General features: G+C 43.8%; 1 protein-coding gene across 7 annotated transcripts in view; it reads left to right on the top strand.

Moving 5' to 3' along the window:
* The window catches only part of LOC102463931 (putative E3 ubiquitin-protein ligase HERC3), a 109,574-nt gene that overhangs the window by 31,338 nt on the left and 52,384 nt on the right, over nucleotides 1-25,852 (top strand). For 5 of the 7 annotated variants that reach the window (XM_075929572.2, XM_075929573.2, XM_075929569.2 and 2 more), the window contains 7 exons: nucleotides 4,865-5,024; nucleotides 8,356-8,432; nucleotides 9,067-9,288; nucleotides 17,863-17,954; nucleotides 18,962-19,092; nucleotides 21,603-21,763; nucleotides 24,218-24,294. In XM_075929572.2, the coding sequence (XP_075785687.2) occupies nucleotides 4,865-5,024; nucleotides 8,356-8,432; nucleotides 9,067-9,288; nucleotides 17,863-17,954; nucleotides 18,962-19,092; nucleotides 21,603-21,763; nucleotides 24,218-24,294 (920 nt within the window). Of the gene's footprint in view, nucleotides 1-4,864; nucleotides 5,025-5,476; nucleotides 5,592-8,355; nucleotides 8,433-9,066; nucleotides 9,289-17,862; nucleotides 17,955-18,961; nucleotides 19,093-21,602; nucleotides 21,764-24,217; nucleotides 24,295-25,852 lie in introns of all 7 variants that reach the window. The other 2 variants (XM_075929574.2, XM_089778086.1) reach the window with 2 other exon arrangements.

Here is a 25,852-nt window from a genome sequence, read left to right as displayed (position 1 = left end):
CGGCTTTAAGAAATGTGACTTATGCTAGAACTCAATGTCTATTTCAAATATACACACATCCTGCATTAAGTGCCTTGGAGAGACTCATGCAGCGTTTAAGTGCCCACATTGTCTAAACATGACAGCCAAAGCCAGAAAAGACCGTGAAATGCAGCTCAAAAATCTCCTCTGGGAGAAATCCCTACAATCATCAGGGAGTAAGTCTGAGGAGATACGGGGGCTGCAAAAGCCCGTTGACAGGGTTGCCTTACTACCCCGTAGAGGCTCTCAAGTTTCACGGGCTTCCCTGGCACACTCATTGTCAGCGCTGTCTCAAGCCTCCCGTTCCTGGTGCCGTCAGTCTCCAGCACTGCAGAGAAACGTAAGACCACATTAGGCAGGAGAGCTCAGTCAGAGCCTAAGTGCTTGGCACTGGCTAGTGCCACTAATGCAATGGCACCGACAAAGCCTGATATGCCAACACCGCCAGCTCCCACAGGCACCTCTGCACTGCCTGAACAAGCCATTCCTGGGTAGCCTGAACACAAACGCACTCCGGCACTGGAGTATAAGAAAGCGTTGCAAAAGACGTGTCATTTACAAAAATCCCCACAGCTGAGACATCTCGGATACAAGGAGCCTGTTCACCACGCTCCTCTGTGTTGTCTCATGCCAACATGCACAGGCACTTGCCAGAAAGGGCTCCCCACTCTCCTACGCTGCTGTCACCACACACACTATGGTAGCGGGCAGCAGAGATGATTTTCATTATGCCATTCACCCCCATAGGGATCAGTGACTTCCTGGCACTCCTATCGAGATCATTCTCTACAGTAACCATACCATCTTCTTTGAGTGGTCCCCATGGGTGCTCCGCTCATGGTGTCGGGCTCATCCTGGTGCTGCAGCTCAGAGGCTGTTTGCTTAGCTGTTTGCAGGCGGATCGCTCCTGCACACTGTGCAGCACGCGCCGTTCACGCTCTTTGATCTTTGCGCGCACTCAACTGTCCCTGGATGCAGACGGAGCTTCTATTCTCTACAGCAGCACCGTGACCGTAGCCTGACTTCTCCAATACGCAGTCCGGGGGACACAACACAGCAGTCAGACCTGGAAGATGGACAATTGTCTGAAGCTGACAACCATCTGTCTGAAAATCCAGTTCCTGACCGTTCACCCTCTTCAACACACGAGGCGGTTTTCTCATGGGACATGTCTCTGCCAGATGATTTTAAGCAGTTCCAAGACCTCTTCAAGTGGGTGGCTCAGTCCCAAGAAATCCAGATAACAGAAGCAAAAACGAAACAGCATTGACTGCTGAAAAATTTGCATCCAAGGCAGAGAGCGAAAGTGGCCATCCCTATTGATGAAGCCGTTATGGAAGCAGCAGACATCATCTGGCAGACACCGGCTTCAGTACCACCAACCTGCAGGAGAGTGGACAGGAGATATTTTGTCCCTTCCAAGAATTTAGAATTCCTCTTCAACCGTCCGCAGCCGAACTCACTGGTGGTAGATGCAGTGCAACAACGGGCCAAAACACCACAGTACAAGACAACACTAGATGCCAAAATCCACCAACCCCATCCCTTTTCAGGGACCCATCTCACAGGACCCGGTTGAAAGAAGAGGCTTATCATTTGCTCTCCATAGGGGCCATAGTGCCCGTTCCTTCTCAGTTCAGAGGAAGGGGCTTCTGTTCACGGTATTTTCTCATGGAGAAGACGACCAGAGGATGGAGACCCATCCTCGACCTCAGGAAGTTAAACAAATACCTCCGCCGTCAAGGTTCAAGATGGTGACTCTTGATAATACCATCACTAGAGAAGGACGATTGGTTTGCAGCCCTTGACTTGCAAGATGTGTATTTTCATATAGCGATACATCCAGCTCACAGACGTTTTCTCCGTTACACTATTAGCGATGATCATTTCCAATATCGGGTCCTACCGTTTGGACTTGCATCTGCTCCCAGGTTGTTTTCAGAAACCCTGGCAGTAGTAGCAGCTTACCTGCGGCTCAGAGTCGTGATCATATTTCCATATTTAGACGACTGCCTTATAAAAGGCAGGTTGAGACAAAAGGTCCTACACATGGTGGCACTAACCAGGCAGACATTTCTATTGCTTGGGCTCATAATCAATGAGCAAAAGTCATCTCCAGATCCTACGCAGACTATAAATTTCATAGGTGCATGTCTGGATTCCACCACAGCCCATGCGTACTTACCTCAAGAGCGCTTCCAAGTTCTACACGAGCTGGCCACAGTAGTCATCCATGCCCCTACAGTCACCATACTTACCTGTCTCTGCCTCATGGGGCATATGGCGGCCACCACCTTCGTGGTCCAACATGCGAGACTTCATTTTTGCTGTCTCTAACACTTGTTGGCATCGGTGTATATTCCAACAAAGCACTCCACACACAAAGTGATAACCCCAACTCCTCTAGTTCGCAGATCCTTGAGTTGGCGGTTAAACCCCAAAAATCTGCTAGCAGGGGTTCCATTCAAATGTCAGCAGCCATCGACCCAGTGGACTACAGACACCTCCCTTTTGGACTGGGGGGCACACATCGATGGTATGTCCGTGCAGGGCAGATGGTTGGCGGCGGAGGCAGTTTCTCATATCCACCTCCTAGAGCTAAAAGCTGTATTCCTTGCTTGCAAACACTTCTGCACACATATAACTGGTACAACCGTCTGAGTGCTTACAGACAACATAGCAACTATGTATTATGTCAATTGACAAGGAGGAGCACGATCCCGATTACTTTGCGCACAGGCAGTCCACTTATGGAACTGGTACATAAGAAACTGTACCATTCTGGTAGTATCCTACTTACTAGGCATGAGTAATGTCATGGTGGATGCTCTGAGCAGATGTTTCCCTCAGGATCACGAGTGGGAAATCGACCCCGATGTCTTGGACAACATCTTCCGAGCTTGGGGATCACTGCAAATAGACCTCTTCGCGACCTACAGAAACAAGAAGTGTCACCTTTACTGCTCCAGAGGAGGCATGGGCAAAGGCTCCCTTGGAGATGCACTGCTAATCCGCTGGGGAGTGCCTCCGCTCTAGGCGTTCCCACCAACGGTACTTATTCCGAGAGTAATCCAAAAAATCAAAGAAGATTCAGCCCGGGTCATATTCCTAGCATCAGCCTGGGCAAGACAACCGTGGTACCCGTTCCTCCACAGGATGTCCCTGTTACCACCATGTCCCTTGCCACTCCTTCCAGAAGCAGGGGTCTCTGCTACACCCCAGACCATCTGATAGCGTGGCTCATAGCTGGTTCAGGGTAGAGGAGCAACTCTGTTCAGAGGCTGTAAAGACAGTACTGTTGAACAGTAGAAGACAAACGAAAAGAAAAACTTACCTGGCAAAATGGAGGAGGTTTGTTGCTTGGTGTGAGAGAACTGGCATCCAACCACACTCTGCGCCAATACATGAGATTCTTGATTATATCCTTTCCCTACACCAGGCGGGCCTTTCGATTTTTATGCTGAGAGTTCACCTCTCAGCAATCACCACCTTTCATACCACCACTGAAGGCCATTCAGTCTCTGCTCATCCCATGACCAAAAGAGTGCATAAGGAAATAGCTAATCTTAAACCCCCACGAAGACTCATCCCTCCTACTTGGAGCTTGGATTTGGTCCTTGACACATTAACGTACCTACCCTTTGAGCCACTAGCCACCACGTCGTTATCGATGCTCAACACAAAGATGATATTCTTGTTGGCTGTTACGTCCGCCCGTAGCGTGAGCAAACTGGCAGCATTAATGGCAACACCACCCTTCACAGTTTTCACCAAGGACTCAGTCACATTACGTACCCATCCAGCCTTTATCCCTAAGATCGCAACACAATTTCATATAAAGGAACCCATCATTTTACCCGTTTTTTACCCGAAGCCACATGCTTCGACTTGAGACTTGCTACTCCATACACTCGACATACGTCAAGCATTAGCATTCTGTATAGACAGAACACGGACCTGGTGTAAGACCGACCGACTAATCGTGTTGTAATTTTGTAATAATTTAATTGGGTTTATTGATGTATAGTCTAGGTACTACGTGATATTCTAGCACTTCAGCTTTGGTAAGATGGATACTGCACCAAGAGACAAGAAGGACAGAGAGTTGAGTGGTGGAGCTAGCATTAGGAAGATCGATGAAGCAGGGAAGGAGAAGACAGAGGAATTTGAGGGCCACTCACCGATTCCTCACAAGAGAACTGAGAGAAAATGTCAGACCGGGAAAGTCCTTCCATTCATGAATAACCCACTTTATTAGCACCCTAAATACTTGTCCTACATCTGTACCTTAATTACATGTGCTTTGATGCACATTAGTTGCACATTACATCAGCCCAGACTTTCAGGAATTTCGGTAGTCACAGTCTTGGCCAGACTTTCAAGAAAGCCTGACATGCTTTGTACTGTGCTCCCAGGAAAATTGGGTAAAACATGTCACAGTGAAAGTTGCTAGTCAATGAGTTCTCCTAATAATCTGTTTCTCTTTGCTGCCGTGTGCGTCTTGGGTTTTTAAATCTATATTGGTCATAAATCCAGCATGTCTGTGAAGCATTGCAAGAGAAATACACAAATGGTTGTGAGGTGGTCTGTTACCATGGTTGTTGAGGGGGGGCCAAGTAAGCATCATAAACAAAAGGTGTCATTCAGTTTTTGTTTAATTGTTTGTATTATAATTGTATGTATTGCGTTTCCCAATCAAACCTGGGATTTCAGTGTGCTAGATCCTATACAAACATACTTCTTCTTTATACCCAAGTATATATGGTATATGTACACGGCTATAATGTCCACGCATAAATATAAGAAATGCCCTGTTGCTTAGTGGGTTTCCTGTCTTCCTCAGAGCAAATTGGAGCATTGGCAGATCAGCACATAGTCCATGTTGCCTGTGGAGAGTCTCATTGTGTGGCACTCAGTGACCAGGGCCAGATCTTTTCATGGGGCGCAGGTAGTGATGGACAACTGGGGATCACTACTACAGAACATTTTGTGGCAGTACCAAGGTAAGGTTTACAGAAACCAAATGCTAAAGTTTTTATATGTAATGGATAAAGTGAGATCTTCTAGTTCTTCTTCCTGGGACTGGGCAAGTCTCTTCATTAACTTCAGTGGGTTCTCTTTCTTTTAAGAGTAATAAAGGGAGAACTTTTCTCTCTATCCATATTCTGCTTGTCAAGTTAACAAGGCCCTTTGGTTTTGGTTTTTACAAAGAAAAAAAAAACTCAGGTTCTATAAAAGCTCTTATTTGAGTTTCACTGATTTCTCCCTGTTGCCCCCCTCCCCCCACCAATTAATTTTGGACCACTCAAGTACATGAAAATTCAGAGTGCTTAAAAAATCGAATCCATTACATTATTTATCTGAATAATAATGTAGTGTAAGTATAAATGTAAAACTTTCAAAATGAGGCAGTGTAATGGAAGATACCCATGCACATGTATATATCTGTGCTCAGGTACTCATAAAAGAAGAGCTGGAACTCCCTGCATCCAGTTTCTTTCTCCCATAGGAGAGATGGCATCTCTGTAACATGGACTGCCTTGTTACTGAGCCACCCTCTCGCCTTCCAGGTGAGAAATACTTCTATTTTGTCCATTGCCTTTTTTCTGTCCTCCCATCCTTCCCTACTAATTGGGACCCTGGAAATAGAAGTTGATTTTTTTTATACTGTTTTGTTTTGTTTTGTTTTGTTTTGTTTTGTTTTGTTTTGTTTTGTTTTGTTTTGTTTTGTTTTGTTTTGTTTTGTTTTGTTTTGTTTTGTTTTGTTTTGTTTTGTTTTGTTTTGTTTTGTTTTGTTTTGTTTTGTTTTGTTTTGTTTTGTTTTGTAATATAAACCAATACATTCCTGGGAAATTTTAAGTAAAATAAAAACTAAAAGTAAAGGTCCTTGTAAGTCATTCATTCCTTTTGGTTCACAGATGAGGGTTTTTTTAAGTTCTCCTGCACAGTCCAATTAATACACTATCACAGATTCTGATTTCTCAAGACAAAAAAAGGGGCATGAATTAGCAGATACATTTTTTTTCTGATGATATAATGTTTTAGAACTTTGTATGAGAAGTGGTGGGAGTTAGGATGCAATGGAAATGTTAATTGGCACCCAACTAATCTCTTACTCCCTAAAAATTCTTTTACTATGGGATCGGTCTTCCAAAATTAGAGAAGTAAACTTGGATGTATAATGAGCACTGTGATTTTGGACCGTTCATGCAACATTGCCTATTCATTCATGTTATTAGTTGAATTTATGGGATACCACAGTTTAATAAGGAAGCTACAAAACTGTCTATTGCTCAGAAATCTTTAGATAGTGCTGATGTTGTTGGCGTTTGTTTAATCTGATTTGTTTCTATAATTCCAGAGTGCTGAAAGTCTATAAATGCATAATAAACTTGTTACTGTCTTTAAAATGATGAAAAACATCACCTTAATTGAGCTATCTTGTCCCTGTACATATTGAGTCATATCTCCTTACTTCAGGGGCAGATATATGCTCTCTCTCTGACTTGTTCCTGGTAGCCCCGCAGAAACAGTACAAGAGGGAAGAGCAATTTTGAAAGCTCTCCTGGGTTGTGCATCATGAGCTGGACTGTTAACAGATTTTAGAGGGGTAGCTGTGTTAGTCTGTTGCAACCAAACAACAAGGAGTCATGTAGCACCTTAAAGACTAAACTTAAAATGCCACAGAGCTGTTAATGATGTTCCAGTTTCAGAATCATAATGATGCAGGATCTGAAGGAATTCACCTTGGCTCGCAGATGTCAGATTGACTCTTCTTGGAAAACATCTCTTATGAATTGAGCAGAGTTGTATAGAAATCGTTTAAGCAAACATGAAATCCCCCCCGATGTCATTTTCTGAGTGTTTCGGAGGAATAACTGCTCCTTAAGAGCCTTATACCACTCTCCATGCAAGACCTTAGGATAGCATATCCCACATATTGACATTAGCAAACACCAGACGTGGTGACATACCTATTCTAAGCAATTTACAAATGATAGACCTCAGCTGTACTGAAAAAGGTTGCATGGCTGTATTAAGGGTATGTCTACACTGCCACCCTAGTTCGAACTAGGGTGGCTAATGTAGGCATTCGAACTTGCAAATGAAGCCTGGGATTTAAATATCCCGGTCTTTATTTGCATATTCCCGGGCGCCGCCATTTTTAAATGCCCAGTAGTTCGAACTCCCTGCCCGTGGCTACACACGGCACAGACTAGGTAGTTCAAATTAAATCTCCTTGTGAGGAGTAACAGTAGTTCAAATCGGGCAGGGAGTTCGAACTACGGGGCATTTATAAAAGGCGGTGCCCGGGAACAAGCAAATAAAGCCCGGGATATTTAAATCCCAGGATTCATTTGCAAGTTCAAATGCCTACATTAGCCACCCTAGTTCGGACTAGAGTGGCAGTGTAGACATACCCAAAGCTATTTGATGTCTATAATCAAAAGCTTCAGAGGGGTAGCCGATTTAGTGTGTAACTGGAAAAATTTAAAAAACAACGGATAATCTAGTAGCACCTTAAAGACTAACAAAACATGTAGATAGTATCATGAGCTTTCGTGGGCACAACCCATTTGGGTTGTGCCCACAAAAGCTCATGATACCATCTACATGTTTTGTTAGCTCTTAAGGTGCTACTAGAGTATCCGTTCTTTTTGAAGTCTATGATGTTACTCTGCTGTCCCAGGCATGTTTTTAGTCACTCCACTGCTTGTAACAGGAATGGGTATAATTGTACTCTCAGAATTAGGATTATATATCATCACTTCAGGGGGAAACAGATGTTGCAGGTAAAGTACGAGTTTTGGTTTAGAATAAACACAATTGATGGACTCTAATACAGAGATCGGCAGCCACAAATGGGCCATATGAGTGGCCCTCCTTCACCTCAGTGGGCCACAGCAGCCACTGGGGTTCACCTGTGGCCCTTGTGTACTGGGGCACTGAAGCCCTTCACTTACCTGCTCTTCCTCTTCCCTCCCAGCACTTTGAGTGCACGGATCTCCTGATTCGTGACCCATCCTCGTTCCTCCCCTTCCTTTCCAGAGCTGGAGCATGACGAACAGCTGATTCACAGCATTACAGCTCTGAGAGAGGGGGGGGAGGAGTGGGGATGGAGCATCCTGCTGAGAGGGAGCAGGAAGGTGCAGGAAATGTGGGGTTCTAGTGCCCCAGTGTGCGAGAGGCATGTGGGGTAGGGGGACAACCAAGGGGTCTGCAGGTGGAGCCCCAAGTGGGCCACACGTGCCTCCTAGGCTGCAGGTTGCCCACCATAGCTCTAATAACATTGCGTGTATATGGTTGCTTTTTAAAATAACCTTTCCTCTTTAGGTTAATAAAGAACTTGAACCAACAGATGATACTGCAGGTTTCCTGTGGCAACTGGCATTGCTTAGCTCTTGCGGCTGGTACTGTAACATTCAATCTATGTTGTTAAAGATAATCTTCCTTGTGTTGTGATAATGCTTAGAGGCCAGGACCCCATTGTGTCAAGCTCTGCATGCTTATATAACAGAGACAGGCTGGCTCAAAGAGCTTGCAATCCAAGTAGAAGACTATGGAAAACCACTGGATACCACAAGCAGAGAGGGAGCCCAAGGAAATAAGACAATTCTGGTCATCAAGAAAAACATTGATTTCCGCACACTGGATGCCTATCTGTGGCAGATGGGATTTTTTTCAAGTGTTTCAGTCTTTGTGTTAAAAGAAGTGCATGATTAGAGTCATTAAGAAAAGCATTCTTGGGTGGTGTTCTTCAGCATGCAGTACATGTGCCTTTTTTTGTTTGATGGTACAAGCCATAGTAGTTTTACACTCTATCCATGCACTGTTTTACCATTCTATCTGTTTAATCTCCTAGTTCAATCACACACTTTATTATTTTACCTGGTAGCTCCATAGTGCATGCTTTTGTAGCCAGTAGCATCTTGCTCAAACTCCTGCCTTCAAGTAGCAATGAAACCCACAGCACTGTTTCTTATTCAGCTTAACAGATTTGGGCACATTTTAGTTACTGACTTCAATTGTCTGTCTTTATTTCAGATGGGCAGTTCTTCACATGGGGACAGAACAACTATGGCCAGCTGGGCCTGGGTAAAGAATTCCCCTCTCAAACAAGCCCACAACGCGTCACATCTCTTGATGGCATCCCCTTGGCTCAGATTGTTGCTGGTGGAGCTCACAGCTTTGCCCTGTCTCTCTCCGGAGCTGTGTTTGGCTGGGGAAGGAACGACTCAGGACAGTTGGGCTTAAGTGATGAGCAAGGTATTGGAACACTTAGCAACAAAGGATGAGCTGATTGCTGAGCATGGCTTTGCTTTTTGTAATAATTCTTCATTGTGCCAAGGGGCCTGTAGGAGAGAACACAGGAAAGTGATTCCTCTCTAAGGGCCCATAAGCCTTCCATATCATGAATGGAAAGAAACTGCATTGGAATTAACAAGGTCAAAAAGACCGTGGCCAAATATTTGTGATTATTAATGCTTTATAACCTCTCCTTTATTCTTGTTCCTTTGAGAAATGGATGAACATATTTAAAAGGGGTTCGAGATGTTTCATGTGTGGTTTCATGAAGGCTAAATCTTTTCTCTAACGTGAGTGACTCATCTAAGGTATAAGCCATTGTGAATTGCTCTTAATGAACATTAACAGCATGATCTATAGGCATTTACAAGTATTTCACAGCAGTAGGTTATTTAACTGATTTAATGTTCTGTCTCTCTGTAACAGTCCATAGAAGTGTCATGCCAGGCAGCCTTCCCAAAGCCTTGCATCAGAATGATGGCCATAGGGAGAACAGACCAAAATGCTATGGTTCTGTTATGCTTCAGATGGGGGAAAAAAATCTATTGAATACCATTGATCTCCCCTTTCCACCTTGAAAAAGCACCTGTTGGATATATAGGCTAAGGATTTCAAAAATAGGTACCTAAAGTTAAATTATAAAAAGGTGGCCTGATTTTCAAGAGTGCAGAGTATGAAGCTGCTCACATTGAAATTAAACAGCTACTGGATATTCATCTTTTCTTGAAGTGCCAATAGCACATAGAATCATATTGTTTGTGTTTAAGGTTTTCTTGCTGTGTGCTGAGGTTGTGTTTGGCTGTTTGGTTTTTTTTTCCCTTTCCCTTCCTGTCCCCCCTCCCTCCCATGGAGTGAGAACTGTGGCTGGCAGGTGGAAGCTGTGAGCTTCTAATCAGGGTTTGAAATCTAGAAGCCTCTGCTCATTGGTTGAGCCTTAATTGGGGGAGGGGCTATCAGGCAGTCCAGGGCTTTATAAAGGAGTGAGTCAGCAACCAGGGAGCTTGGAGAGGGAGCTGGGAATGGGGTGAGATACATGTGCCATTCTTTAAAATCTTTTCACTACACTCATGCACTTCAAGGAGGCATTTAATAACAACTGAGGAATCTCTCAGAATGAAGGCAGGTATGGATGGTGATAGGTCTGCTGTTACCTGCACATCATGTGCCATGTTTGTCTTTCACCCAGAAGGCAGAAGGGATTTCATCTGTACTAAGTGCAAGCTGGTCACTATTTTGGAAGAAATAATTAGGGGACTTGAGGGCCAAGTATTGACCCTACTTTCTATCAGAGAGGAGGAAGACTTCCTCGATAGAAGGCAGCATTTAATCCTGCAGGCACAGCAGGCTGAAGAGCCAGTCAGGGCAGTACAGGATAAGGAAGAGAACTGGCAGCATGTAACCTCTAGAAGGAGAAGAACGCCAACTCAAGTATCCTCCATCCCTGTAGAGGTAAGTAACCACTATCAGGCTTTCTCCACAGGCACTGTGGTGGAGAATGCTTTGGTAGGGACCTCTCTGGGAAGAAATCAGAAGGGAACACCATCTACCAGAAGGCACGGGATGCGTAGTCGTAGGGATGGGGGTTCCACAACCACCACTCCTAAAAGAAAAAGACGGGTGGTGGTGGTCGGGGACTCCATCCTAGGAGGGACTGAGTCATTCATCTGCCATCCAGACCTGCAGTCTCGAGAAGTGTGCTACTTACCAGGAGCTCGCATTCAGGATGTGACCGAGAGTCTTCCGAAAGTGATTAAACCTTTGGATTGCTACCCCTTGCTGCTTTTCCATGTAGGAACTAATGATATGGCTAAGAATGATCTTGAGCGGGTCACAGCAGATTCTGTAGCACTGGGAAGAAGGATCAAGGAATTTGAAGCGCAAGTAGTATTCTCGTCCATCCTTCCGGTTGAAGGAAAAGGTCCGGGTAGGTGGTATCGAATTGAGGAAGTAAACGTGTGGTTACTCAGGTGGAGTCGGAGAGAGGGTTTTGGTTTCTTCGAACATGGGACTCTGTTCCAGGCACAAGGATTCATAGAATACTAGGACTGGAAGGGACCTCGAGAGGTCATCAAGTCCAGTCCTGTGCCCTCATGGCAGGACCCAGTACTGTCTAGACCATCGCTGATAGACATTTATCTAACCTACTCTTAAATATCTCCACAGATGGAGATTCCACAACCTCTCTAGATAATTTATTCCAGTGTTTAACCACCCTGACAGTTAGGAACTTTTTCCTAACGTCCAACCTAAACCTCCCTTGCTGCAGTTTAAGCCCATTGCTTCTTGTTCTATCCTCAGAGGCCAGGAAGAACAAGTTTTCTCTCTCTTCCTTGTGACACTCTTTTAGATACCTGAAAACCGCTATCATGTGCCCTCTCAGTCTTCTCTTTTCCAGACTAAACAAGCCCAGTTCTTTCAGTCTTCCTTCATATGTTATGTTCTCTAGAACTTTAATCATTCTTGTTACTCTTTTCTGGACCTTCTCCAATTTCTCCACATCTTTCTTAAAATGTGGTGCCCAGAACTGGACACAATACTCCAACTGAGGCCTAATCAGCGCAGAGTAGAGTGGAAGAATGACTTCTCATGTCTTGCTCACAACACACCTGTTAATACATCCTAGAAACATGTTTGCTTTTTTTGCAGCAGCGTCACACTGTTGACTCTCAGGGTATGTCTACACTACCCCGCTAGTTCGAACTAGGGTGGTAGTGTAGACATACCCTCATTTAGCTTGTGGGCCACTATAACCCCTAGATCCCTTTCTGCCGTACTCCTTCCTAGACAGTTGCTTCCCATTCTGTATGTGTGAAACTGATTGTTCCTTCCTAAGTGGCTCACTTTGCATTTGTCATTATTAAACTTCATCCTGTTTACCTTAGTCCATTTCTCCAATTTGTCCAGAACATTTTGAATTATGACCCTATCCTCCAAAGCAGTTGCAACCCCTCCCAGCTTGGTATCATCTGCAAACTTAATGGCTGTGTCTACACTGCACCCCTTTTCCGGAAAAGGGATGCAGATTAGACACTTCAGAATTGCAAATCCGCGAGGGATTTAAATATCCCCCGCGACATTTGCATTTACATGGCTGCCGCTTTTTTCCGGCTTGGGGATAAGCCGGAGAAAAGCGCCAGTCTAGACGCGATTCTCCGGAAAATAAGCCCTTTTCCGGAGGATTTCTTATTCCTACTTTCAGTGCAATGTCAGCTTCTGGTAATCAAAAGTTTAGGAATACTTGAAGTATGGTATGGCCTGCCTGATGATCTTGGCTAATAGCTCGCTTACCATGAACTTAGCAATTTTTTTTTAACCCAGTTATACTTTTGGCTTTCACAACATCCTCTGGCAATGCATTCCACAGGTTAACTGTGCAGTGTGTGTGAAGTACTTCTGCCTTTTCTTTGTCTTAAACCTGCAGTTTATTAATTTCATCAGGTGACCCCCTCCTAATTCTTGTGTAGTCTGAAGGGGTAACTTCCCTGTACACTTTATCCATGCCATTTATGGATTTATAAACCTCTATCATATCCCACCTAAATTTGCCTTTTTTCAAAGCTGAATAAGTATTTTTTCATCTCTCTTCACGTGGAAGCTGTTTCCTGCCCCTGATTATTGTTGTTGCCCTTCTCTAGATCTTTCAAAGTCTAAAATACCTGTTTTGAGATGGAGCAATTAGAACTGCATGTAGAATTGAAATTCATTATATTATTTTGTATTTTATTATGTATACCTTTCCTACTGGTTCCTAACTTTGTCACCTTTTTGACTGCTGCTGCAAAGTGAGCAGATGATTTCAGAGGACTATCCACCAGTGTTCCTGCTAAGATTTTCCATCCATGAGCGGAGTGAATTTTGTCTTGTGCACCAATATTGAGGTCATGTGCGCTAGTTCAAATGTGTTCCACCGTCTCACCCACAGCCCTTTCCCAGTCACAAAGAATAAAAAGAGCTGTTAATCAGAACTTCCCCCCTGCCTTATTATGGCTGACCCAATGTGCCAGTGTACTGTATTTGTCCCGCAATCTGCTTATTGACCACCTCTGCAGTTTTGCATTTCTGCTGCAGATGTGATTTAATCCTGGCATCAAAGTTTCTTTAGTCGGAAAAAAAAAACCTTATTCTAGCTATAAAGAAAACAAAACAAAGCAGGAATTTTTTCAAAAAGGTGTTTCAAAAAAGTTTGCCCAACCCCCCTCCCCCTCTTCCCACTAGAGACACTTTGGGAAAAATCGGTAGCCTACAGCCCTTGGCATGATGACCTATCTCAGCCTGGTGGGGTTGCGCAGCAACATTAGCTAAACTCCCACCTTCTCTTAGGATAGGCCCTGACTACATTTCTTCTCCTTGCAAAGCAGCTCCCAAACCGTCCTGATTAAAATACTGGAGCATCAGCAGCAGACTCTAGTGTCTCTCTCTGCTCCCTCCCTCCATTCTATATGCAGCTGTGTCCTTACGGGATCAGCCAATCTTTTTCCATTTAAGGTGTGCAGCCGGAACCCCTCTCAGATCTTTTCCTGTTCTCTGTGGCTGCCTTGGGTTCCTCCATCGCTCCTGTCTGCGTGGCCACTGGAAAAAAGCCTCTCCTTGGAAGAGACACAGACTTAGCACAAGCAGGCAGCAGCAGCAGATCCTGCTGCAGTGTAACTTTCTCTGCTATTGCTCTGCCTAGGCATGCATCTCCTTCTCCCTACACTCCCTTGACTGATGCCTCTCTTGGGAATTTGACCCTCCACTCGCCTGTGCCCCCCCATGTCCTGCTGGCTGCCGTGCCTTCAGTGAGGCCCCACGTGGTGAAGCAGGGGCGATAGCAGGGGAAGGCAGCCGCACACACTGCCTTCCTGGAAGCCCATTGCGTGGCCGCCTCCCTACACCCACAGGCGCAGCCTCCTGCCGACCCTATGGGGCAATGCGAGCCTCCCCACCCTGCCACCGGGCTGCTCTCTCAGGGGAGGGGCTTAGAAGGTTAGGGTTGGGAGGGGAGGTTGCCCAGGGCCCTGCACTCCCATAGGAATGGCCCTGTTTGTCCACATGCTTATTGTCAGTCTCAAAGAATTCTAATAGATTGGTGAGGCACGATTTCCATTTACAATAACTATACTGACTCTTCTCCAACATACTGTGCTTATCTACGTGTCTGATATTTATGTTTTTTACTATAATTTCAGCCATTTTGCCTAGTAGAGGTTAAGGATGTAATAGTGTAGTCAATGAACGGACAAGCAAAAAGTTATAGTCTAATGCTATAGACTACACATTTCCCTCTCCCCCCACCAGTAAGTTTTTTAGCAGGCTGTCCAGCAGCCTGGCTCAGTCCTGGCTTGTGCCAGGTCCAGGACCTAACCCCGCTGCAGTTCTACATTTAACGTGTATTAGGAGCCAGGTGGGCAGGTACCCCAGCTCAGTTTTGGCTTGTGCTGAGTCTGGGAGCTCAGACCCCCCCAAATAGGGGCTGCTACCATTCAACACTGCTGCGGACCAGCTCCTGCCTAGTTCCCCGTGCTGCTGCCTCTGATACAGTGACTGCCGGCCCGCCCTTGGTGACTATAGAATAGTCAACTAACCGATAAGAATTCATAAGGTTACTCAACTATTCAATTAACCGATATTTAACATCCCTAATAGAGGAAGCGCCTCTCTTGTCTGGGACTTTGTGGTCCAGCAACATCCAGGGTTTGGCAGGACCACAGATGTTGCTAGACCAGAGAGCCCCAGCCACAAGAAGTTGAAAGTGGCTGGGAGTGGAGTCAGTATGGTGGGAAGCAGCCCACAGGGCTGGTGACTTGGGAGCCCCATGAGGGGCAAGGGCAGGGACCCTGGGAGCAGGGGGCAGCAGAGCCAGGCAGGTGATCTGTAAGAGGTCAGGCCTCTGGGTTTTCCCAGGGCAGTGCACAAGATGGGAGCTTCAGTAAAACCCGGAAGCCTGACCTCCATCAAACTTCCTTGTTTGGGACCTCTCAAGTTGCAAGGGTGCTGGACCCGGGAGGTCCAACCTATACTGAAATCAGGCTTATTCACCTGTATTTGCCAAGATTGTCTCTGGAACTTTTTAGAAAAGTTGGTGTTGCAATACCTCCACTCCTACCCCTTCAACCCCCCACTTCCAGTCACTTGGTACAGAAACTGATTTAAGCAATAGATTACATAATACAATTAGCAGTTCTTTTAGAACTCTTGGTGACTTATTACTGTTTAATGTATCATTGCCCCCTAAAACCTCCTGCACTAACACCTCAATTTGGAATAATTGCTCAGATTTATCACCCAAAAGGAATGGCTTAGGTGTGGGGATTTCTGCCATATTTTCTGTATTGAAGACTGATGCAAAGAAATTGTTTAACTTGCTGGCTACAGCCTTGTCTTTCTGGAGTGCTCCTTTAGAATCTTGATTGTCCTACTATATGGTGGACTTCCTGTTTCTGGTGTACTTGAAATATTTTTTCTTTAGCTTTTCTGTCTCTGTCCTGGCAAATTATTTGTTGATCTGCCTTGCCTTGCCAGAGTTTGTGCTCCTTTCTGTTTTCCTCACTAAGATTGAACTTCCAGTTTTTAAAGTATCAGAGGAGTAGCATCTGACGAAGTGGGTCTTTGCCCATGAAAGCTTATGCTCCAATACATCTATTAGTCTATAAGGTGCCACAGGACTCCTTGTCGCTTTTCCAGTTTTTAAAGAATACCTTTTCGCCTCTAACCACTTCTTTAACTTTGCTGTTTAGCCATGGTGTCATTTTTTTGGTTCTCTTACTTTTTTATTTTAATTCAGGACATGCAATTAGTTTGAGCTCTATTACGATGTTTTTAAGTAATCTCCATGCAGTTTCCAGGCATTTCATACTTGTTACTGTTCTTTTTGAATTTTCATTTAATTAGCTTCCTCATTTTTGTAGGCTTTTTGTAGGCTTTTTTAAGTTAAGTGCTGCTGGGGTATGGGTCACTTTAATATCTTTCTTCCTGTAAGGATGTTAAAATTACTACATTATGGTTGTTATTACTAATCTGTTCAGGTATATTGACATCTTAAACTAGGTCTTGTGCACCACTTAGGACTAAGTGAAGAATTGCCTCTCCTCTTGTGGGTTCCTGGAGAGGCAGCTCCAAGAACTCCATTTGTGGTGTCTAGAAATCTCCCTGAGCATTTCACAGTCACTGTCAGATAGTTGGTAGTATATTCCTACTGCTATACTCTTAGGCTACGTCTACGCTGCAAGCCTCTTTCGAAAGAGACTTTTTCGGAAGATATTTTTGAAAAAGTCTCTTTTGAAAAAGAGCGTCTAGACTGCAACCAGTACTTTCGAAAAAGCAAAACGCTTTTTCAAAAGAGAGCACCCAGGCAGTCTGGATGCTCTCTTTCAAAAAAGCACAGTTTACATTACATAGCGCCTTTTTTGGAAAGAGCACTTTCGAAAAAAGGAGTTCTTCCTCATAAAATGAAGTTTTCCTCGGTCGAAAAAACTGCCGCGTTCTTTCGATTTACTTTTGAAAGAACACAGCAGCAGTCTAGATGCAGGGGAAGTTTTTTCGAAAAAGGCCACTTTTTTTCAAAAAACCCCTGTAGTCTAGACACACACCCTTTTTGTTCAAGCATGTCAGACTTTTACTTGATTTGTCTGTCTTCTTTCTTACATATATGGTGCCACTCTCCCACCAATACAACCTTCTCTGTCTTTCCTATATATTTTAGACCCTGATATTATTGGGTCCTGTTGATTATCCTCATTCCACCCGGTTTCTAGGATGCCCACTATGTCAATATCTTGACTTAAAGCCAGGTATTCTAATTTACTTTCTTAGTATTTACAGTTCTAGCATCTATGCTAAGTGAACAAAGACTTATAACCAGGGTCACTGTAGAATAAAGCAAGCAGCAGTGTATTGGTAAGGGCAATTATTACATATGAAAATGAAGACTTAAAAAGTCCCCTTGATCACATTTGAACTAGTCTCAGGTACTCTGGTCTTCTCAGATGCCTTTTTTTAATCTCCCCCCCCCCCCCCCCCCCGTAGGATATTCTCTTTGGGTGAGCCAGTTCTTTGTGACTCCACAGGGATCATCTGTGTCCAACACAGCTTCAGATGACAGATCTCAAATGTGTTTCTTCTGTTCCAACTAGAGCTGGGCTGAAACACTAACTCCTTAGCTCTCTACCTCAGCCAGTTTGAAATCCAAAGTGTCCTTGAGTTGTGACTTTACAGGTTTCTTTTGTGTCCCCTGCAGTGTGAGTTTGTCCAGGGTCTGCAGAACTGAACTCTGTCATATTTGGTTTTTTGACTATACATTAGCTAGCTGCTCACCTGCTTGCTTTGGCTGGATCCCTCTGTGGCCTTAGTTAGGTCACCTAAACGTTGGAGATGGAAAGTACTATTAAAGAACTTTAAAAATCTGATTTTCTTCAGAGGTGCTGAGCACCTGCAGCTCTCACTGATGACACAGTTGTGGGTGTTCATCATGGCTGAAAATCAGGCTGCTAGAGGTTTTCAAGTACTTTAGCATCTTATCAGTAACTTTCCTCTTTTGCTCTCTTGTCTCTAATGCAGACCGAGAGGCCCCTTGCCATGTGAAGCTCTTACGGACTCAGCAGGTCGTCTACATTAGCTGTGGAGAAGAACACACAGCAGTTCTTACAAAGGTAAAGGCAAGAATTCCCTATTTCTTATTTACTGAGTTGGCTTAGTTTAGCTTTCTGGGTGATATTAGGGATATAAATGGGTAACTGCTTAGCCATCAAACTGGCCAGGCTGGAGCAGCCCACTGTGCAGCAGACCTGGCTGTGGGCAGGGGGTGACTCCACCCTGTTGGATCCCAATTACCTGGTTACTTTTTAAAATGGGTTTTACATTACGTTTAACTGGTTAACTTTTTAAACGAGATTTTTCATCCCTATGTGATTTTAAAAAAGAACCATGTGGCTTTTAACACCTCTTTTCTCTCTCCTGGCCCCAATATGATTGTCTTTTAAGTATGAAAACTTGTTTTACTTAATTCTTAAAATGAATCACCAAACCACCCAATAACACCCAGTTCTGTAAAGGGGACATTAATATTTGTTGATTTGGAATTTTGATTGAATTATTTTTAGTCACATCCACTTACTGTGCCTTGGTAAGATATCAAAACCACAGTGTTTAACAATAAAATCCAAACTTTAGCAAAACATTGGCAGAACCCCCCCAAAATCATCTCATGAGCAAATATTACAGTCTTCTGCCTCTGGCCTCCTCAAAGATACACCCAAACAGGTGGACATTGCATTATGCCTTGAAAGTTAACACAGAGCTGTTGGACAGGGAGTAGACACCAAAAATGCTGACCCACCTGTGGGGGAAGCTTCTTAGCAATTTGTGGTATTTGTGATCATCTGAAAGTAGCTGGGATTGTTAACAGATGGTGGAGGAAGAGTATGTGTGACACAGAAGTACCTAGAGATAGTTCCAGCAATTGAGTTAACTATTTTGGTTTTATAAATTCTTCCCTGTACATTGCACTGTCAGGAATTGTGAAAGCTGCCTTTTAATACACCTAAATAAGTAGCACAGTCTCTCTTTAAGCTGGGAAATGGTTGTGAAACAAGACAGAGAGATTGCTGTTAGAAAATAGCTCACTAAACGGTGCATGGGCTCTCTGATTTGCTAACAGAGTGGAGGGGTGTTCACATTTGGTGCGGGTTCCTGCGGGCAGCTTGGCCATGATTCCGTAAATCATGAGGTTAATCCCCGGAGGGTTCTGGAGCTGATGGGCAGCGAAGTATCCCAGATCGCTTGTGGCAGGTGAGTGACGCTGTGGAGTGAACGGTTCCATCTTGTGGAGGGTGGACTAGATGATTGCTCTTGTATTTTTTCAGGTGCAAATGGTGGGGTTAGTTTCTTCTCTGCATTGTAGATCACATATACAGGTTATAGCTTCTCGTAGGTCTGAATGTTAATGTTCTCCGTAAATGAGATTGGTTCTCATTTGGGCTGTTAATTATGCTAGATCCTGGTGCTGTGTAAGATCCCCCTATACAAAAACAATACAACTGGATCCCAAAGTATTAGTACCATTAGATGAGAGCACTAGTGAGACCTCATCTAGAATACTGTGTGCAGTCCTGGTCTTTCATGATGAAGATGAGTTCAAAGTGGAGTAGGTGCAGAGAATGGCCACAAGGATCATCAGCGGAATCGTGAGAGGAGACTTAATGACCCTAAAAAACTGATGCTTCAGAGGGGTAGCAGAGTTAGTCTGTAACAGGAAAAACTAAAAAACAACAAATAGAAATCATGTGCTTTCGTGGGCAAAACCCACTTCTTCAGATGACCGGCATGACACCATCTACATCCGTGGTCACCAACAGGTCGATTGTGATCCTGTCTGCCCCGCCCTCATTACCCTCCCACCCCTGAGAAGCCCCACTACCTACCTCAAGTGAAAATGGAGGTAGTGTCGGCTTCCTGGGGATGGACAGAAGTCCCGCAGCTTAGCGCCACTTCCAGCGATTCCGGAAGTAGCGCTAGCTGCTCTGCCGGGTGTACTGCGGGAGGGAGCATTGGCTCCCTGCACCGCACAGGAGGGGTGAGTCGGCCCCGGGGCAGGCGCGCGCAGGGTTTTCCTGCGCTGTGGCGGGGGGGGTCGGCCCTGGGGCAGGCACACGCTGGTTTCCCTCTGGGGGGGGGGGGGAATCCTGGGAGGAGGCAGATGCAGGGGAGACTCTGCCTCTACTGGCTCCCCACTCCCCGAACTCTGTCCCCACTCCCCTGTCCCCAGCCACAGAATTCTGTCCCCATTCCTGTCCCCACTGGCACTCTGTCCCCTGCTGCAGAACCCTGTCCTCTGCCCTCCCAGCACCCTGTTCCCTCTTCCCTGCCCCCCGCCGCTGCAGAACTCTGTCCCCACTAAATGTATAATTATAAATGCTTCATTGTAGATTTAAATAGCATGAATAAAAAACAGACCATTTATTTCATAACTATAAACACGTGATTTTAATTTTATACATCACATAATTTAAAATAAACTGTTTATCAGTGTGTGTAAATAAGGGCTGGGGATAGCAAGTGATGAACAGGAGGAGAATAGAGAGGGCGGGGCTTCAAGGAAGGGGCGGGACGGTAGATCTTCGCCTGTTTGGAGATTTAAAAAGTGATCTTGGGTGTAAAAAGGTTGGAGACCACTGATCTACATGTTTTGTTAGCCTTTAAAGTGCTACCAGACTATTTGTTATTTTTTATTTGTTCCTAAAAAACTGAGGCTGAGGGGATGTATGAATTCAGTCTCTAAAAACATCTGAAGGTGAACACCATAGAGGTAGACAAGTTATTTAAGGGCCAATATTGGCACAAGAACAAATGGATATAAACTGGCCATTGGTATGTTTAGGCTTGACATTAGGCAAAGGTTTCTAGTCAACAGAAGAGTAAAGTTCTGGAACAACCTTCCAAAGGGAGTAGTGGAGGCAAAAATTCTAACTGGTTTTAGGACTGAGCTTGATTAGTTTATGGAAGGGATGGTGAGATGCGTTTGCCTACAATGGCATATGGCCCATTCACCAATGGCCAGAGATGGGACATGAGTAAGGAAGGCCCCCCCGAATTACTACAGAGAACTTTTTCCCAGGTGTCCACTCACCATATTTGGGGCCAGGAAGGAATTTTCTCCGGGTCAGTTTGCCAGAGACCCTGTGATTTTTGCAAGTGGGGCACAGGTCACTTACTGGTTTCTACCAGAATAGATGGTGGATTCTCTGTAACTTGAAGCATCTAAATCAGAATTTGAAGTCTTCTGTAACTATGGCCAATTATTATGGCCCTGTAACAGGAGAAGGTTAGTGAGGTTGTGTGGCCTACAATGTGCAGGTCCGACTAGATGATCATGATAGTTCTGTCTGGCCTCAAAGTCAGTCTTAGCTGCATTCTCCTCACCCTATTTCCAGCCTTGGTCATAGAAAGAGAGAGTAAGTAGCCTTGTGAGGTGGACAGACCTTTGAAAATGGATAGGCCAACACAAGCAAACTTATTACATTTATGGAATGCTTAAGAGGATGGTGATGAGTGTGTTTGCACACCAACCTATGCATAGGGCTCCAGATGTGTCCACATTCTTCATATTAGCATATGGAGTTCTTGTTGCACTTTATTATGGCTGAATGCTTCTGTTTTGATGCAAATCAGCAATCTGCTATTTTATGTAAATGCTGATTTATTCCAGCTGAGGTTTTGGCTCCTAGTTTTCATGGTTAGTTTTTAGTCTTCTTTAAAAATATTATTTAAACATGGTACAAATATAGCTCTCTTCATTGCAGACAGCACACTCTGGCCTTTGTGCCTTCTTCAGGACTGATCTATGCCTTTGGCTGCGGAACAGAAGGCCAGCTGGGAACTGGACACACATGCAATGTTAAATGCCCATCTCCAGTGAAAGGTCACTGGGCGGCTCACAATGGGCAGCTCTTAGGTCGAGCTGGTAAGTGTTCTGTTTCTGTGTGTGACACACCGTATTAGTGCATCAAAGAGACAATCACGGCTGAAATGATCTGAAGACATTTTGCATTTGACTGCAAACAACAAAAAACATAAGTGGGGAGAGCCCTGAGAATTAGCTTGTTCCTTTCTCATTTTCTGCATGATATCACTGAGCACATTGAAACATTGATGAATTGTGCAGTGGCTGACTGCTGGGAAAACATTCCATCATAATTAGGGAATGAGGACTTTTCTCTCCATAGAGAACATGCTGGCTTTCTTTATACCAATATTACAAAATAATTTACATCTTTTATTTGAATATTCAAAAGTAAATATTAGTTGGTAAAACATGACTAGGAGATGGATCTTTCTTATTGTAAGCCCTGATCCAAAACTCAATGAAGTCAGTGTCAGGGTTCCCATTGATTTCAAAGGCCTTTGGGTCAGGCCCCTAGTTCATACATTTGGCCAACTGTGCTCTTCTATTGGAGCGAACATAAGTGTGGTCACAAATGAACTTTGAAGTAAACTCATAACATTTGAACCAAGAACAGTTGGATATAGTTTCAGATTTGATTTCTGAAAATCAAGGTATAAAACCTTTTCCTGACTAACGTGGACCTGTCCCCTGCCATCTCAGAATACTCATGATTAGCGCTTATATTCACTCACTCCTAGCATTAAAGTAATACTAGATTTTCTTTATCATACTTAACATATTTGATTGTCAGCTATCTGTATCAGGATTTTATTTAAACAGAGATCATCAATTTGAAAATCATATTTCTGTCTGAAAACTAACTGCAAGTACCAAAAGACTACAAAAGCTGAAAGAGAAGTTAATTAAATTATATTTTTCCTCTGGTTTAAAGCTATAATTACTCTGTCCATTAAACAGCATTTTGTGTAGTCAGTTTTCTTGGTTTGCCCGTTATAATCAGTTTTTGTAAATATTATAAATATTAACAAAGGAGGGGGAAAATTGAACATTTGTAAGGACTTTAAAAAATAAAGCAAAACCTGTATTTCAGGTATCACTATTTAAAGAGTGTGCTTTACTTGGGAGATAAGAAATTCTCATAAAAGTGAAAAATCAACATGACATTAGGGATATTCACAGCTCACAAGATTTGAGAGTATTGTCACAGCTTTGGCCAAGACAGATAGGGTACATATACACAGCAGGGCTAAAGCTGAAATAAGCTACGCAACTTGAGCTATGTCAGTTGCGTAGCTTAAGTCAGAATAGCTTATTTCTGCTTTTGGCACCATCTACACAGCAGGAAGTTTGAGAGAGCGCACTCTTCCTCTGACTTCCCTTATTCCTCATATAATGAAGGTTACAGGGGTCTGAGAAAGAAATCCTCCAGCTTGAGGTTATTTTGACATTATATCGAAATAACTGATTGTAGTGTAGACACAGACAATGTTATTTCAGACTGACGTTATTCCAAAATAAGACTTCAGGGTAGACATACCCCTTGGCTGTTTCTATATTGGCGCAATCTTGCGCAAAAGTGGCCGTTTTTGTGCCAAAACTTGCTGCCTGTCTATACTGGCCACGAGTTCTTGCGCAAGAACACTGACGTTCTAATGTATGAAATCAGGGCTTCTTGGGCATCATAGTTCTTGCGCCTACTTAGGAATAAGCCCTCTTGCGCAATTGTTCTTGCGCAAGAGGCCAGTGTAGACAGGCAACATGAATTTCTTGAGCAAGAAAGCCCTATGGTTAAAATGGCCATCAGAACTTTCTTGTGCAAGAGAGCGTCTACACTGGCATGGATGTTCTTGCGCAAAAGCACATCTCTTGTGCAAAGGCACACGCCAGTGTAGACGCTCTCTTCTGGAAAAGTTTTTGCACAAGAACTCTTCCTCAAAAGAGTTCTTGTGCAAAATCATGCCAGTGTAGACATAGCCTTCGTGGTAAATACCAATATTGATTTTTGTCAGAATTACATAGATAGAACAGGGTTAAACACCTTGGAATACATATATTATGTTACTCGTGTATTAATCCTGCATTGTTGAAATCAGAGTTTTAATCATTGCCTTTTTCATTGGCAAAAGATGCAAAAATAGAGGCCCTGATCCTGCAGTAGGTTCTATACAAGTGCTTGGGACCATTTGTCTGACTCAAGTTGTAGGATCTGAATATAAACTTTTCCCCACATGGTTGTTGGGATTGTCAATTGCATTTAATTATGACTCATCGCAAAGTCTCTCTTGTCCTACTCTGCATCATGGTGTTTCTTCTGTGATACAAAAATTAAGTCTTCATGCACCCTTTTATTTTAAAGCTCCAAGTTCTGAGCATCTGCTAGCAAGGTGCTGCCCTTGACCTTTGTCAGAGTTGAGGGTACAGAAGGTCTTAGGGAATAAAGGTGCAGAGTTGAAAGAAGAAGGAAGCTTTTGTTAATGGATCAGTAACGCTTTATATCTCTTTCTTCAACAGATGCCTTTAAGTATCACATTGTTAAACACATCTTCTGTGGAGGAGACCGAACATTTGTACTTTGCTCCAAATATGAAGTAAGCAAAAAATGCTTTTTCTCTTCTCTACAAGGGAGGAGGAGGGGCAGGAAAATGTGTCTGCTGTTGAATTGACATTGGTAGCATCAATTCTGAAAAGAATCAGGGTTAGCGTTTCTGATTAGCAGCAGTGCAAATTCTACACTACTGAGTTTTGTTGACAAAAACTGCCTTTTGGTGACAAAACTGAGAGTGCAGTTTTGTCAGGAAAAATGCCCAGTTTCCATTACAAAAGCCTTTTACTCCTATGGAAAACTTTTTTCTTTTTCCCCTTCCTTTATTGTTGACGAAGAACCAGTATAGACACTGGTGTTTGCGTTGTCAGACAGAACTGGTGCTCTGCTCAATGTTTAGATCGCTGCTCCCCTGCAGGCATGCATCCCTCCCCTTTCAAAGGTCCCAGAAGTATTTGACATCTGAAAGTGCTGCTGTTTGGGAAACAAAGAGCAAACTATTGGCATGTTCCTGTTCTGCCCTGCACTAAGAACGCAGCAGCAGGCAGACTGCTGCTGCATGGCGGGGATGGAGACTATAGTGCTGCTTTGACATTCCTCAGCACAGAGAGATTACAAAGTTTATTCTTGATGCAGCTCCCAGCAGCTAAGGGGATTGTGGGAGAACTTTGAGGGAATCCCAGTTCTGCCTTTCCACAACACTGCATGTAGGATACATACCCATATGTATTGCTCTCACTGTTGATGATCTAGACATGATCTGTTAACAGAGGGAGCAAGTATGAACACCCTTTAGCAATATTTGTTTTGTCAACTTTTGTGTCAACATAAGTTTTGTCTACAAAACTTGGTAGTGCAGACATACCCTAAAAGAGGGATATTTGTCATTTGTAGAACAGGGATCCCTGCCTCACAGCGGGCATGCTGATGGTGTGCCAACATAAACACATGATAGAATTTTGTGAATTTAAGATCTATAGTGGTGATAGGCAGGGGAGGGAGGGAGAGACTGTTCTCCCCCTCCCCCCCATTTCCTCAGAGTCAGGTGCTTTAAAATGTTAAGTATCCTTTTGGGCTATGTAAATAATAAATCGTGCAGTCATTGTATAAAACCAACCCCTTGCTTCACCCAATCTATACTGGGTAAGAAAATCAAATTCTCATTTTTTTCCCCTCCTCGCTCCCAAAGAAAATTAAAAAGGGAAAATCTTTTTTGGGGGTGTCTGAGGCATCCTTTTAGGGTAGTAGATGGTGTGGCAGCCCTGTTATCAGAAAAGAAACTGTACAGGCCACCCTAGCTATAAGTCTACAATATGTTTAAAAAAACTTGGACTTATAGCAAAATAACTTAAAGTGGGGAATTTTTTCCCCATGTCTGACTTCCATTTGTGCAAATAGTGGGTGTGGTGTGTTTTTTTTTTTTTTTTTTTTTTTTTTTTTTTGCATACAACTTAAGAGTGGGGAATGGGAGGACTTATAATGCATCAGTTCCTATAAGTGTCAATGACTTTAGTGTGGAATGGATGTACAGGCAGTCCCCGGGTTACGTACAAGATAGGGACTGTAGGTTTGTTCTTAAGTTGAATCTGTATGTAAGTCGGAAC

The sequence above is a fragment of the Pelodiscus sinensis genome, chromosome 4 (genome assembly GCF_052426305.1).
Source record: "Pelodiscus sinensis isolate ZL-2025 chromosome 4, ASM5242630v1, whole genome shotgun sequence".
In the NCBI taxonomy this organism is placed as follows: domain Eukaryota; kingdom Metazoa; phylum Chordata; order Testudines; family Trionychidae; genus Pelodiscus; species Pelodiscus sinensis.
This window is presented reverse-complemented; position numbering and strand designations above follow the sequence as displayed.